We start from the raw sequence: 14,700 nt of genomic DNA, 5'->3' as shown, positions 1-14,700 counted from the left end.
GTAGGTATATGAAGTGAATCAGCGGAAAATAGTTTGCGTAGAAAGACCCATGACTGTGAGTTTTAGCCTTAGAGGATAGAAAAAAATTTTGCCGCCTTTTTTTGCGAAACAACATCGTCTGTCATCATGACAGAATAGTGAATCTGAATTAAACCGGCCATACCTCTGGCGGGCGGCCAAACAACGAATTTTGTTGTTATGGTAAAAGAACTTTATTTTATTATCTATAATCAGTCGCCAGAATGTAAATAAATTTTGTACGGCTTAATTTGGCGTTTGAAAGCGAGGAAACAACCGCTTAAGCCGCTCTTAGGGTCGTATTCCAGAACTCTACTCAATACTCAAGTCAGGACTTGAGTATTGCAGTGAGCACTGAAAATCATACTCAAGTTCTTGCCATTAGGGTCGTATTTCCAGTGCTTTGAAATCATACTCAAGTCTGCTCAAATCCTGACTTGAGCATTGACTAGACTTCTGGAATACGACCCTTAGTCATTGAACACAAATGCGTTCGTTTTAGTCTCCTTTTGTTGCTACCAACCAGCTTTAGCTTTTGCTTTAGCGAGAGGATTCATATGAGTATTGAGGAGGCCTCTGTGTTTTCGTCTATACAGCCCATCTCTTCGACAGTCGTTGGAACCTCCAGATATTCGTGAATTTCTGTGTTCCTGGTGTACAATGTGACACCACTGATAGTTCAAAAGATGTAGTTTTGGACTCTTTGGAGGAGTTGAATATTTCATTTGAAGGCGGTGGCTAATAACTGAATACCGTAAACCCACATTGGCTTCAGTAAGGCACAGTACACCACGAGCTTGTTACTGAGAAACAGGGAAGACTGCCGACCCAGAAACCATAACAAATCTTTGGATCTGTAATTCAGTTCGCCTCTTTTGCGCTTTACATGTACTTTCCAGGTAGACGGTGGAAACCCGGGCATTTTTACTTAAACTTTTACATTTTGGATATATTATTCAACTTAGCCGGGTGCAAATTTATAGCAAAATTTATCAGCTTCACAACCCGTATCTCTACAGGTCATAAATCAAAAATTGGGACAAGGGATGAATTTAATGTGAACCCAGAGGCTTACACTAAACTTATAGACACACTACCTACAGAAGTACCTACCGTGGTTATAGATTAAATTCATATTTTCTTCTAGAAGATGAATTAATAACTCCACATTGAAAGGTAACTTTGTATTTATACTTTATTAAACCAACTAGCCTTGACGATCTCAGGAATACGAATTTGCATGAGAAATTCAAATTCTCAACAGGTGATAAATAACTTTGTAGACATTCCCAATAAATATATAAATAAATCAAAGCGAAAGCAAATATTTGGTCAACAATTCGCTCACCGAAATTAATTTCGTTCTCGCCCAATATTCAGACGGAAAGATGTATTCTAATTTATGGTCAGCAAATAATCGTTTGCCACGATTTTATTACTTACTGCTCTTCTCAATTTGGTGATTGAGGTTATCAAATATCCAGTGACGGTCGTAGAATGGAGACGAGCATTGGTTATACTAAGCTTTTTTATAGAATGCAACGTAAACATGAAAAAGATTTTACACGTCATATACATTACTTACCAAAGCAAAACCAAAGTAGTACATTATTAAAAGGGTTTGCGTGGAGTACCTACCCCAAGACTCAGTCTTAAACCCCACTAAAAAAAATAAAGGAAATGAACATTGTATAGGTTCTGTTTAATTATTTTATTGACTCGTAGAAAAAGTATTGTATGCATTACATAATTAGGTCTTGAAATCTCGTACCTATTCCTTAGACCACTCGGCAAAGCCTCGTGACCTAAACACGGTCCTCGGCTGAACCGTCATTATGCAACGATTGCATAAAACACTATTACACGTAATAAGCATTGGTAATATACTTACATTACTTACCAAAGCAAGACCAAAGAGTACATTATAGTAGCATTTGCGTGGAGTACCCCAAGGGTCAGTCTTAAACCCCACATTACATGTATTCAACGAGGGGTGAACCATTTTTTTTTAATACAAACATTGAAGATTCAGTGTGTTTCAAAATAATAAACATTTACAGAATAAGTCTCTTATATTTAATTTTCAAGTCAAGATCACATTGATTGGGTTTACTCGTGGACTACACTCTGTATCATTAATTTAATGAACACCAAAATGTTTTAAAGTTACATAGTAAGTTTGAGAACTCTAGTAACTAACAAGAAAATATTATACAGCTATTAAAACCACAACATCGAATACATTTAGTTTCGTTACAGGTAGAGTCAATGGAATATACTGTACACACTATAACAACGTAATATGGCAACGTAGTACTAGAGTACTATCAGTAATGTAATGTAATGTGCGTAGACTAGACTCTACGTACATTACATTTTTAACAGATCCAAAATGCCTGCGAACATTTATATTGAAATATAACAAAGGAACTATTAACTAAAAAAAAAACTAATTTATATTTAATTAATAAATGTCAAGTGATGGGACAAACAAGTCGTGCGCCTGGTGGTAAGCTACACGCCTGTCTATAACAAGTACAGTGCCACTCAAAGCTTTAAATCGCAAAGATCTGAGGGGCACTGCCTCTGCGCCCGTCACCCTGAGACATAAGTTGACAAGTCTCATATGCCTGTAATTTCATCAGCACCCTTACCCTTTACAAAACCGAAACACAGTAATGCTGACATTATTGCTTGGGGGCAGAAGTAGGTAAGGTGGCAGTACTTCCCTGGAGCTCTACTGCTACTAAATTAAAGCCAATGTCAAAACTGTCAAATAATCCTTTTACTTATGTGTTACTAATTAACGCTTGAACATTTGAAATACGTAACTATCGTAAAAACTTTAAATGTTAATGCAAAATACTAACATCCATTGCAGTCGGTACGACAGTTCATATTCTAACTGCTTTTTGCAGTCTCTAAATTGAAAAATTACGCTACAAACTCTACATCAATACGAAAATAATACGAATATTTTACTATATTGCGTATTAATATCAATAATCCTATTTGTTTTGGTATTTTTCTCATTAAGTGTTAAAACTACAAGCTATTGTAGAAAGGGTCCAGTTATGGTGGTTCTTACATCAATGATATTATTTACGAGTATGAATGGGACTTTTATGTATTAAAAGTAAATATTGTAACTACATCGGCGATTGCCCTGTCGCATTTAGAGAACATTTTAATTGACAAATCATCAAATTTTCCAAAGATCGGTATGGACGCTGTATATTTAACATTGACCTTTACCTGACGTGGCTAATATGTAATGACGTAATGTATGTAATGACGTGGCTTCTGAAATGACAGAAGTATTGCATTTTGTTTATTTTGATGTATATTACAATTATTTACTATAGTTGTGTATTTAGTGTATAAACTGCCGTAGAAATCTTTGTGACTCCTTGGGACGATCTTGTTCGTCCACGTACGTTCGTACGTATATCTGCCGCCAAGCGGTATTGTGAACATTAACTGCGTTCCGGTTTTGGAGGGTAAGGGTGTTGGTGAAATCACAGGCACATGAGACTTGTCAACTTATGTCTCAGAGTGACTGAACAAACTCTTGTTGTATAGAGCGCCTTGTGAATGAGATAGTCGAGGAAAGTACTGTCACCTTACCTATTTCTGCCGCCAAGCAGTAATGTGAGCATTACTACATTCCAGTGTCCCTCAGATCTTTGCAATTTAAAGCTCTCAGTAGCACTACACCTGTTATCGATAGGAGTGTCGCTTACCACCAGGACGACTTGTTCGACCTGTCACTTGATATCATAAAAAAAGAAAAGCTTCGTAATTGTAAGTAAAAACCTTTTATTTTTTAGAGAGGTATTATGCACTCTATATGTATTACTTAAAGTTTAGGTATATATATACTATACCTTATTCTAATCTCTGGTACGTGACCTTGAATTTAGATCTAGTAAACAACGTATTGACCACAACCTGACGGGATTGACGCTGGTTCATTGGTCATTCTTTAGGGTTTTACGGCGTAAATAAACACGGCAACTTACGATTACACAGTCATCCACTGTACACATTAAGTAAATTCATTACGAGAAAAATACTGTTTTGTATTTTTCTGGATAGGCACTTTTAATAAATTAGTGTTACACTTGGAACTTGACCATGATCATTAAAACATCTTGTGGCTCCTTCAGAAACTCTGTAACGGAACCCTAATCTATTTATATTCTTTTGAATTCTTAATTATGCGAATATTAGAGCCTATGCAGGCAGAGTATTTTAAACGAAGCAACTACACGAAATAGAATTTCATGTAGTTGCTTCATTTCAAAAACTAACTGAAATTAACAAACAAAGCTAAAATTAAAACTATCACATATCAAAATGCGCGATACATACGCCGATAACAGCGCGTATACGCGCAGATGACGCGGTGTACCGTGTTACGCACCTGGTCGGCGGGTATAAAATACGCCGTGTGCATAAGTTCTTAATAGTTCGGGACAAGAGTTCAGTTTCTAATCTTTTAAAGATCACACAAAAATAGTAATATAATTATAAACCTCAAAATACTTATAAAATAATATTTAAATTGAATCAAATAATACGAGTTATAAAACATAGTAACAAATTACCAATTGATCACTGCGAAAGATGCTTTATTAATCTAACACGTGACCGTGTTTACAATATAAAAAAGGTGTTTACAATAAGATCTGACAGATAGCAATGTATAAATATACAATTTTAAAAAATCTCTCGCAAAAGTCACTACAATGGAAACATTCATTCTAAAGCGGCAGCAGCGTTCGTAGTACTTGACTCCAATTCATCCGAATCTTTAGCACTCGACTCGATTTCTTCCGACTCCATTTGATCTGTATTTGAGTCTGGAGGTGCTAGCTGCACCTCCAGTCCTGTTTCCATTGTAGCTTGTATCGTGTCCTCTTTAGCTTTGCCTTGTTTATCTTCGCCTACGTGTCTGCCTTTTCTTTCAGTCTAAAATGCAAGTAGTACACATTAGTAATACCTAACAAAATGATTGCACAAATTTTTTAAAAAAGGTTTTCTTTATAAAGTGACGGGACGAATAAGTCTTGCGCCTGGTGGTGAACGACACGCCTATCCATAACAGTTGCAGTGCCACTCGGAGCTTGAAACCGCAAACATCTGAGGGGCACTGCCACTGCACAGGTCACCTTGACACATAAAATTGACAAGTCCCATGTACCTGTATTTTCACCAGCACCCTTACCCTTCGGTTTTGAAAGCAGTAATACATTACTGCTTGGTGGCAGAAATAGATATGTTAGCGTTACTTCAAAGATTTCTAATGTCTTGTGTGCAATTGACTATAATTTTAAAAGACAAGATATAAACATTTGCTTTTACGGTATTTCTTTATTTAAGTACAGTTAAATATTACATAAGTTGTGGAATTTTAAAAATCTTATTACACACACTCTATATTAAAAAATCAACTCTATTATGACCACATCAAGGGGATAATTACCCCTTGTTCAGCCTCTGCAGTATCCATCTTACTGCATCTTCGTGTATTTTTGGCCAACCGTTTATTGTACTTCTTTTCGAACTTAATTATGAAGTCTGCTTGGTCTGTATAATTCTCCGGCTTATCTAACTCATATGCTGGGGATATTTTGATATCTGCAATAAGAGAAAGATTATTTAAAAACCAAATTATAATGACAACAGTTTATAAAATGTGTACAATATTACAAAAAAATATTTTATAAAAAAAGAAACTTAAGAAACAAGCTTTTCATTACTAATTTCAACTACGCGTGATCAAGTTAATATTGAACCGCGCTATATCGCATTCAGTGTGCGGATCTGTTATTGTTTTATTTAAAAATACTATTAAATGAATTGCGTTATTGGCAAATCTATCACGAGAAAAACTAGCTAGTCGTACTGTATAATGAAGCAGTAAACACGGACGTTCGTGTTTACTTAGCATAATTAAAATAGAAAATAAGAAACTTTACGAAATAACTAGCATGTTTTTGGACTACAAATTATATAGAGGGTTATTTATGAAATACTAACAACCTCGTAGGACTATATAACTAACATCATAAACAGCAACTTTAGTTCTTTTTAAAATTAATTATTAATTATATTCAAGGAAGAAAACAATGGAAGTGCCCTAACTATCAGAACCGCTGTCGCCCAAACTCACAGAAACATAATTACGTTAAACACTGAAATTTTGATAATGATTGGTCGTAGTTTCTTATTCAAAAACATGTAACAAATTCAGGACAGTTGGCATATTCTTGCAAGTTACGATCTTTTGATTTTATATTGAAATTTAATTCGATGTGCTGCCATCTAGCGGCAATTGCTGGAAGACTATGAGAGGACGAACGAGAAATCTACTATAAAATAACAATGGAAAATTTATTCATTTATTAACATAAAATAAGACTTAACAATGACATGAAATAGCACCATGGATAATATAACAGGTGCGACTATCATTTTTGCACTCCAAAATAGCAAAATAAGGCAATTCTCCACAATTTTTGAGGTTTTGCGTGAGATAATTGACACGACCATGACCGACAAAGCGAAAATGGCGGACTGAGCTCAAGTATGTGGAACTGCGTGCACTGTTGGCACACGTGCCGCACCCTCTAAGCACTTTTGTTTTATTTGTTCTGTGATTATGATGCTAGCCTAGGTTATGCGTCTGTAAACTGTAAATATATGTTATTAAATTACCTTCTCCTAATACTTCAGGCACCATAAAAGGGTATAGCCACCCCACTAATGGGGTCTGTCCGGCGAAATAGTGAGCTCGTTTATGATAAAACAGCAAGCCGTCTAATTGAGGGATGTGGTTCTCAAACGGCGGGTACGTTTGCAAGAAACTGAAATTATGGGAATTTGTTCATTTTTCATAAGAAAGATTATTAAAAAGTTCCGTAGTTATGCATTAAATATATGCATTATACAATTATCAAGTAAGAAACCATAATAATAGTAACTAAAGGAATAGAGTATAAGTATTTAAGTTTGTGAAAGACAGAAGCCAGGTCTCGATCGCCCAATGATAAATTTATCATAATTAATGATAATCTTTTTACTTTTAGTCCTTCGATGTACATTCCAGAGCATGTCAATTTACACTCTGGATTTTGGACGGTACTTATTGCAATCGGCATAGAGTTGAATTAAAATCTTGATTGTCAAACTTGACAAGTACTTGATCCTGTTAGTGGTTAAAGAAATAATGTTTATTGCAAACTCACATTAGACTACATTTTTATACATAATAAATATAAATATACATTTTTGACAACCTGCAAATGAACCGTTTATACAATATGACATTACTAGACACTCTGAATGTGAGACTGGCCTTGAGTTAGACGATTATTGGAAATTAAACTAATTTTCTTTATATAAATTGCGTGTATTTATTTTATCTAACAATCAACGTTTCGACGTGATCATGGGACCTATAAAGAGTCGGAAACGTAGATAATTACTAAAATAAAAATACTTTCATTTCTAAGACAGACAAATTATTCTTGAACTTTTATGTACTTATTTACTTACTTATTTAAGGACTCTGTATCACAAGGAATCTTGGGAAGTATTTTAAATATAATCTGGTTCATCCTGCTAATGACCTTTAGGCCAGGTAACTCCCCCAGATGAGTTTGGAGCCAGTAATGTCTGAACTCAGTCTGAAACGTAAAAAAAATACATTTAGATGTAATAAAAGGATAATATTCATATATGTGTACATAGAAAGCTTTTGACAATAAAAACATATCAATAACAAAAAGAAATTCATTTATTTTCCTCTACACAAAAATCCTTAACACTTGTACAATGTCATGTTTGTGTTACTGAGTTGCTAATATGATTTTTATGAGAGACTATTGGCATATAAAAAACTGTGTTAAACGTGATGACACAGCTTCCACATAAAAATTGTTATTTTTTTATTTATTAACCTATATTATACTGACAATTCAATTATATTGACAATTGTATTCATATATCAATAGATTAAGTTGATGTTATAGATAACATCAGCGCATCTTGAAGACACATAGGTCTCCCCCAGCTCTATCCATCTGGCTCTGTCCCTTGTCAGCCAAAAATTATTATAGTCTGGTATATATGAGTCATTCTCTGCTCTATGTCAATAACAATCTATTGCACTTTAATTGATAAATAAATCTAACAAAAATTGTTTTTGCTGGTAAAACATCAGTGGAACAGGATCTCCTTACCTCTCCATCAGTCATAGGCTGACAATTCCAAGCCAAAATATCCAATACAAACATAATGCGATTATTGTCATAGTAAAAACAGTCTAGTACACAGCAATTGTTCTTCTTCTTGTTCCAATTAGGGTTGCCACCTGGTAATGCCGTACATCTCTCGAATTTGAAACTTCCGTACTTTGTGTAGCACTTTGTTCGACCCTAAAAATGTAATGTCACATGTTAAAATGTAATAACTAAAGAAATCTTTTAAAGCCATCATCGAGTATAGAACCAGAAATAGAGACGAAATAAGGGCCATATATTCCTGGTAACTCATTAGTGATACATATCTTATAAATATCAACTCTCATTTGCACTGAAATATAGACAGGCCAACAACTGACCTGTGTGTTCATCTCTGTGTATTCCAAAAAATATTCTGTATTTATTGTAATAAAAATAACATCTGTAACAATGCCGTGCTGTTCTATTCGGTGGTGTGGGAAAAACAGCAAAACATCTAATTACAAAACAAACAGAATCAAATTTCATCAGTAATTAAATATGTAATTTTTCAATTTTCGCCCATTATAGCATAGTTCAAGTTAAACTGGTTGATTTGCAGTGAAACAATTGACAACACCCATCAACTGTTTCAAATCATTTATGCGTCTTGCTTCCACCTAAGGCAACACCCATTACGTCATCTCATTCTATTCATTGGGGACACCTTACTAGTGTTGCACTGAAAAAATCATATCATGTATCGATATTTGCAAGATTAATTATTACTGTATAATGATTTATTTAAACAATCAGTAAAGTAAAAAATCTACATCTAACGTCGTCGTAGTTAAGTATTGAGTCATGAGTGTAATGTATCGATTTTATAAGTATGTCAGATTACGCACAAGAAACTAACTGTTACGTGATAGATTGTCGTTCGTTTTTATTGCTCAGTAAAATGGTTTTTGTTTGAGAATATATTTATATATTTCACTTCTTACGGGCGTGTAGTGTTGGTCTAGCATAATACCATCCCATATCTTTCCATGGATGTCTTTTCAACTTGTTAGTTAAGGTAGAAAGCCATACTCCCTGTTATAACAACAACAGGAAATAATTGTTTGCAGACAAATACACACAGCTCTTTCGAATTAGGTGGCTATTAATTAACCAATCAATGAATAATCAGTCTTTAGTGATTTGATGAGAAGACCCTAGGTTCAATTCCTGGTAGGAATGATTTGAGAAGCCAATTTATCTTGTTGCTCTTGTACTCATAGTACAAGTGATTTGAGACCGCTGATTGGTGTAGATGCCTGGAATTTTTATTATAATCACTGTATTTAGCCACATGAAAGCCTATTTAATATTATTATTGAATTTCTACTATATATAATATTATATCTAATGAAAGCAGGTCTGAGGAAGCGAGATTACGCAATCATAGACCAAACTGGTTACAGGTGTCAACATACCGTAGCTCTGCTGTCCACTAACTAAAACATGGCTAAGTGACATGTGGTCAAATATATGTTTTAAACACCATAAGATAGGGCTCAAAATTCTCTATTTCAAAACAGTCAAACATAGTGTATATATCGGAACTTACCGTAATGATGCTTAGCTACAATATCTTTAAACAATTCCAACGTTGTAAAACCGGTTATTGTTTTTTTAATTTTTAACTGCCTCTCTGGCCGAACGGTTACCATACCGGACTGCCACGCAGAGGTCCCCGGGTTCGATTCCCGGGCCGGGAGAAATATTTGTATGGCCTACATTTATTTCTCTCGTGAGTTTGGGTGTAATTTGTGGTTGTCTATGTGTGTGTCCATGGCACCCGCGACACAGGGTTTCCCTAGTGCGGGGCTATGTTGAGTGTGTGCGTTATTATTATTATTATTATTATTATTATTATTATTATTTAAGACATCTCAAAAAATATTTTGTCACATAGCCGCATTTTAGTTAATGTATGGCTGAGCCACGCACAGCACTTACATGATTGGAGACAACAAGCACCCTGACTGCCTTAGGACATGGCACCATATACCAGTTATCAGCAAAGTCAAATGGTTTCTCAATCATCCACTCTGAGAGCATCAGCACATTGCTGTAATTTGTAGGGGTTCTGTGGAACCCTGCTACATAAATATTTGGTCTGTAATATGCCTGTAAAAGAGTTTTGTATAAGTTCTTTTTGCCTAAAAACTATTCAGCTTGAACTTTTTGAAATTAGCGTATATGGATTCATAAGATTATAAATGGTTAACTAATTATCTATAGCAAAGTAACTGGATCCCTGTGATAGGAATTAATTTAATTATAGGTGAGATTTCTTTGCTCCAACTTGTTCTTTCAACTCGCAACGGTTTTTTAAAAACACAAATTTAATGACAATCATAGTGTTATGTGAAGAAACTAATGTCTAGGCAGTATGGTCTCTGACCTTCGCCTATTCCATATGGAACGATGGAAAGTAAAGGGAAAAAATATTCACCTTGTTTTTATTGTGAAAAATATTTTCTTCTTCTGTTGTATTTACCAGGTCTAATATGCCCCGGCACAGGTCCAATTTAGTGTTTCTATTACTGAAAAATGAAGGGAACTATTAGGGAATATGTCGAAAGTACATAAAATGTAACAGGTGCTTATAAAAATTGATCGAAGATAACTGATTTTATCAAAATAATAATACTAACTAGGGCAAAGCTAAAATACTCTGTCAATATTCTACTTATGAACACAATTTTAAAACAAAAACAATCGTAAAACACTGAATATAAACGTAACTTAAATACCTACCTCTTTTGTACTTCCAATATTTCGCGTCGACGTTCTTCCTGATTCCCTAGCTTACCCCAGTTTTTATACAATCCTTCGAAATTGGATTTATCCTCTTCCGTAGGCTCTTTACTTATCACAGCGTCACTAAGTTTTTCAACTACTTCTTCCATTTTTTCCTAAAAAGAGAATTAGAAATTAAATTCAATCAATACATGCCGCGCGCTGCCTCCAGTGACATTGACAGCATTGAAGTTTGACAGTTGATCGTTAGAAACCTTAGAGGATGGAAAAAAATAAAAGAATAGTAAATTAAAGTAATTAGTAATTATTAGTAAATTCCATAGTCTAAGTTAGAAACAGTACGCATGAATAAGAACAAATAAGATAGTGCCATTTATTTTGTGCTTTGAGTTTTCCGTCTACCTTACTACAAAACAAATTCGCCCAAAAACAAAACGCGCTTAAAATATAAAAAAAACAAGGAGGATTCGCTCTGGACCTTTTGGAGGGAAAAGTGTCGTTTTTATTTTGACTTTCAATTATTTTGTGAAATCCAGTTTAAAATGGAATAGGATAGCGCTATTGTGCCTTAATCGAAGATTAAAACGCGAAATTATACGAAACTCGAACTAGAATACCCGTATCGGCCTGTTTTAAGGAATCCCGAGTCAATCCAAGCACGCCCCGCCTCAAATTGCCTATCCTCTTTGGGGCGGCCATATTTACAGAAACATAATTAAACTTCATGTTTAGGCTGATGGCTTTGCCAAAGCCTTAATAAATAAAATAAAAAAAAACAAGGAAAAATGGAGAGATGGCGGGTTTTTGTAATTACAGATTTTACACGTATCGTGTTTTAGTTTTTGAGTTTCTAATTAATTGTTACAACAATTTAAGCTGATGCCTCTGTATCCAGTGCTCAATAAATAAATAATAATGGTTTCAAAAACTATGAAATATATGGCGGGTTATTGCTTATAATAAATTATATAATAAATTATACATATAAAAAGGGTGTCATTCTTAATTGCGAATAACACTATTTCGACTCGACAGTACTTCGACTACACAGAAATTCGGCGGAGTACTACTTCGACAAAACATAATATGTTCGACAGGTCCGACAGAACGAACATTGCTTCGACAACGCAAACATTCGAGGTCACTATTCCGACAGAACATGAAATATTTCATATAAATATTTGCTGTACTGACAGACTTTTTAAGGACAACTTTATTCTTGAGCGGAATATCTCATATACGTAAATATGTCTGAGAAATAATTAATAACTAGTTAAGCAGTTATTTGTCGATTTTTTTTCTATCGGAATCATAGATTGTGGGTACCTATACACTAAGGGTCGTATTCCAGAACTCTACGCAATGCTCAAGTCAGGGACTTGAGTATGATTTAAGCACTGGAAATACGACTGTAATGGCAAGAACTCGAGTATGATTTTCAACGCTTAAAATAATGCTCAAGTCAGGATTGCACTGGAAACACAAGCACTGGATATACGACCCTAATGGCAACGACTTGAGTATGATTTCGAGTGCTTTAAACCATACTCAAATCCTGACTTGAGCATTGAGTAGAGTTCTAGAATACGACCCTAAATCTATGATCGGAATAGTGACCTGTAGAACATGTGTTTTATTGAAGTAGTATTCCCTTTAGTGTTCCATGGAATTTGTAGTGGAAATACTGTCGAGTCGAAATAGTGTTATTAGAAATATGGGTGCAATACGCACACACTTCACATACTTAATAATTTTAAGTTTTTGTTTATAATTTTTTTAGTTTTATAATTATTTGTTACCTTCATAAGCTGATGGCTTTTCATCCAATGCTAGTAATATATTATGTTATAAATTAAATTATTTAAAATCTAAAAAATGGCGGGTCTACACTTTTACAAGGATTTAATTTTTAGTGTAAGTTACATTACATTATGAATTTCTTCATTCTTTGTTATCTTTTTGAGCTAGCTTTTTAGCCTTAATAAATGAATTATTATAATTTGAGCTACATTATATAAACTCAATTTCTTGGAGATACCTACTTACATTTTTGTTGAATTTGAAATTTAATAGGATACGAATGATACAGAAACGTCATCACCATTAGGAGAAACAGTGTTTTTATTATTTAGGCTATTCCAGAAGTCTACTCAATGCTCATGTCAGGACTTGAGTATGATTTACAGCACTAGAAATCATACTCAAGTCCTTGCCATTAGGGTCGTATTTTCAGTGCTTGAAATCATACTCAAGTCCTGTCTTGAGCATTGAGTAGAGTTCTAGAATACGACCCTCAGATTGTTTTAGTTGACAAAAGTTAAAGTATATAATAGGTATATTATATAGTTATACAGCATTAGGTATAATGTAGGTATTTATAATAATCATGAGTAGGTGATGAGTGTAATAATTTCATCGAAGCTTTCTTGGCGTCTATTGTAATTGCACAATCCTCAAACGGAATTATCGGGTATTCCTCACTTAATATATTGTGTATGCACATAATTTTAAAGTAGCTTAGGATGACAAAGCCCAAATTCAGTCGAAAAGGGCCCAAATTTGCTCAATAAAAAATTATTGAGGTCTAAAATCATTATGTTAAGTCTGTGGGAACAATGTTCAATATTAATTGTAAAATTTAGCACGTGCAAAATGTGCAGAACTGAAAAGATTCAAAAATATGAGCGAATGCAGCGCTTTGGTGGCGAAACGACATTCTGCCTAATTCTGCCAGTTTCAAATATCTATCAAACCTTGTGACTAAAAAACGAGCATCTTTAATAGCAACAACGATATCTATAGTGTACATACTAGCGTTAAAGCAACGTTACTGGAGCTAACCTAGTGCCAGTAGCGGCTATAAAATAAACTCAATAAAGAGCTGCAAAAGAGTGCGAGTGACGTAGGTATTCGGGAACCAGCTTAAGCGAGAGGAGTTACAGGTAGCACTATTTTAGCGTTTACTCTGTATATCTGTACAAAGCCTAGTAAGGTAGCTCGGTCTACACGTTCTAGCTTCACCTTGAATAATCTTGCCCAGTACGAGTTCGTATATATACATGTATGTGTGTGTGTGACTGTGTGTAAGGGCAAACTGCAAGTCCCTTGATCCCTATTATACATATAGGTACGTCATGCGGCACCCCTAGCACGCAGCTGTTACGAGTGACCGTTGCTTTCTCACACAAAATTAATGTCGTGTACATAATTTGCACGAAGGACATGAATGTCCAGTTACTCGATCGAGCTTCACTGGCAGTATGTGAACGTTTCACATAATTATTCCCGGTGAAACTCGCTCGACCTTGTATTCCCATAGGAATTTGGTGAGTGTTTGTACTGTTCAATTCACAATTTAATATTTTTATCAAATACAAGACAGTGAACCAATAATATTCAACGGTAGGTATTATTATTCTGTAATCTGTGGTTTTATCAAAAAAATTGATGATGTTATTACTTTTTCACGACACCATAATTTTGAGGAAAATAAACACTGAATCTACTAGGATTTGGTATTTGACCTATTTAAAGTATGTACATACCTTAATGAATAATATGAAATGTAATATAATATGTCTAAAATAACTGTTATTCTTGTTTATTTAAATCGAAGCGCCTGGCTTTAAGCGTCTCATCTACG

General features: G+C 34.6%; 1 protein-coding gene across 2 annotated transcripts; it reads right to left on the bottom strand.

The window, feature by feature from the left end:
* Positions 1-3,799: 3,799 nt before the first annotated feature.
* LOC113230353 (snurportin-1) lies at positions 3,800-11,259 on the bottom strand. 2 transcript variants are annotated; one of them, XR_003310483.1, is made up of 9 exons: positions 11,055-11,259; positions 10,750-10,840; positions 10,251-10,421; positions 8,268-8,462; positions 7,582-7,712; positions 6,742-6,890; positions 5,507-5,661; positions 4,347-4,992; positions 3,800-4,285 (listed from the first exon to the last, which is right to left on the bottom strand). XR_003310483.1 is itself a non-coding variant. In XM_026464249.1 (8 exons), exons 1-8 carry the CDS (start codon positions 11,204-11,206, stop codon positions 4,780-4,782), a joined length of 1,257 nt encoding a protein of 418 aa, XP_026320034.1. In that variant the 5' UTR covers positions 11,207-11,259; the 3' UTR covers positions 4,312-4,779. The 2 variants fall into 2 exon arrangements, 1 of the variants encoding a protein (XP_026320034.1); XM_026464249.1 differs by lacking the exon at positions 3,800-4,285 and having other exon boundaries at positions 4,312-4,992.
* Between the last annotated feature and the right edge of the window lie 3,441 nt (positions 11,260-14,700).

Source organism: Hyposmocoma kahamanoa, unplaced genomic scaffold (genome assembly GCF_003589595.1).
Source record: "Hyposmocoma kahamanoa isolate Upper Pololo Valley unplaced genomic scaffold, ASM358959v1 63, whole genome shotgun sequence".
Taxonomy (NCBI): domain Eukaryota; kingdom Metazoa; phylum Arthropoda; class Insecta; order Lepidoptera; family Cosmopterigidae; genus Hyposmocoma; species Hyposmocoma kahamanoa.
The sequence above is the reverse complement of the archived record's forward strand: the minus strand, read 5'-3'. Positions and strand labels throughout refer to the sequence as shown.

Bases quoted from the DNA above. Each gene is read 5' to 3' on its own strand.
- LOC113230353 (XM_026464249.1), bottom strand. From the start codon at position 11,206: ATGGAAGAAGTAGTTGAAAAACTTAGTGACGCTGTGATAAGTAAAGAG. The intron at 10,422-10,749 runs GTGAATATTTTT...ACTCTTTTACAG, and splicing joins TTTTTCACAATAAAAACAAG to GCATATTACAGACCAAATAT. The intron at 5,662-6,741 runs GTAATTTAATAA...CTCTTATTGCAG, and splicing joins GCCTGAAGTATTAGGAGAAG to ATATCAAAATATCCCCAGCA.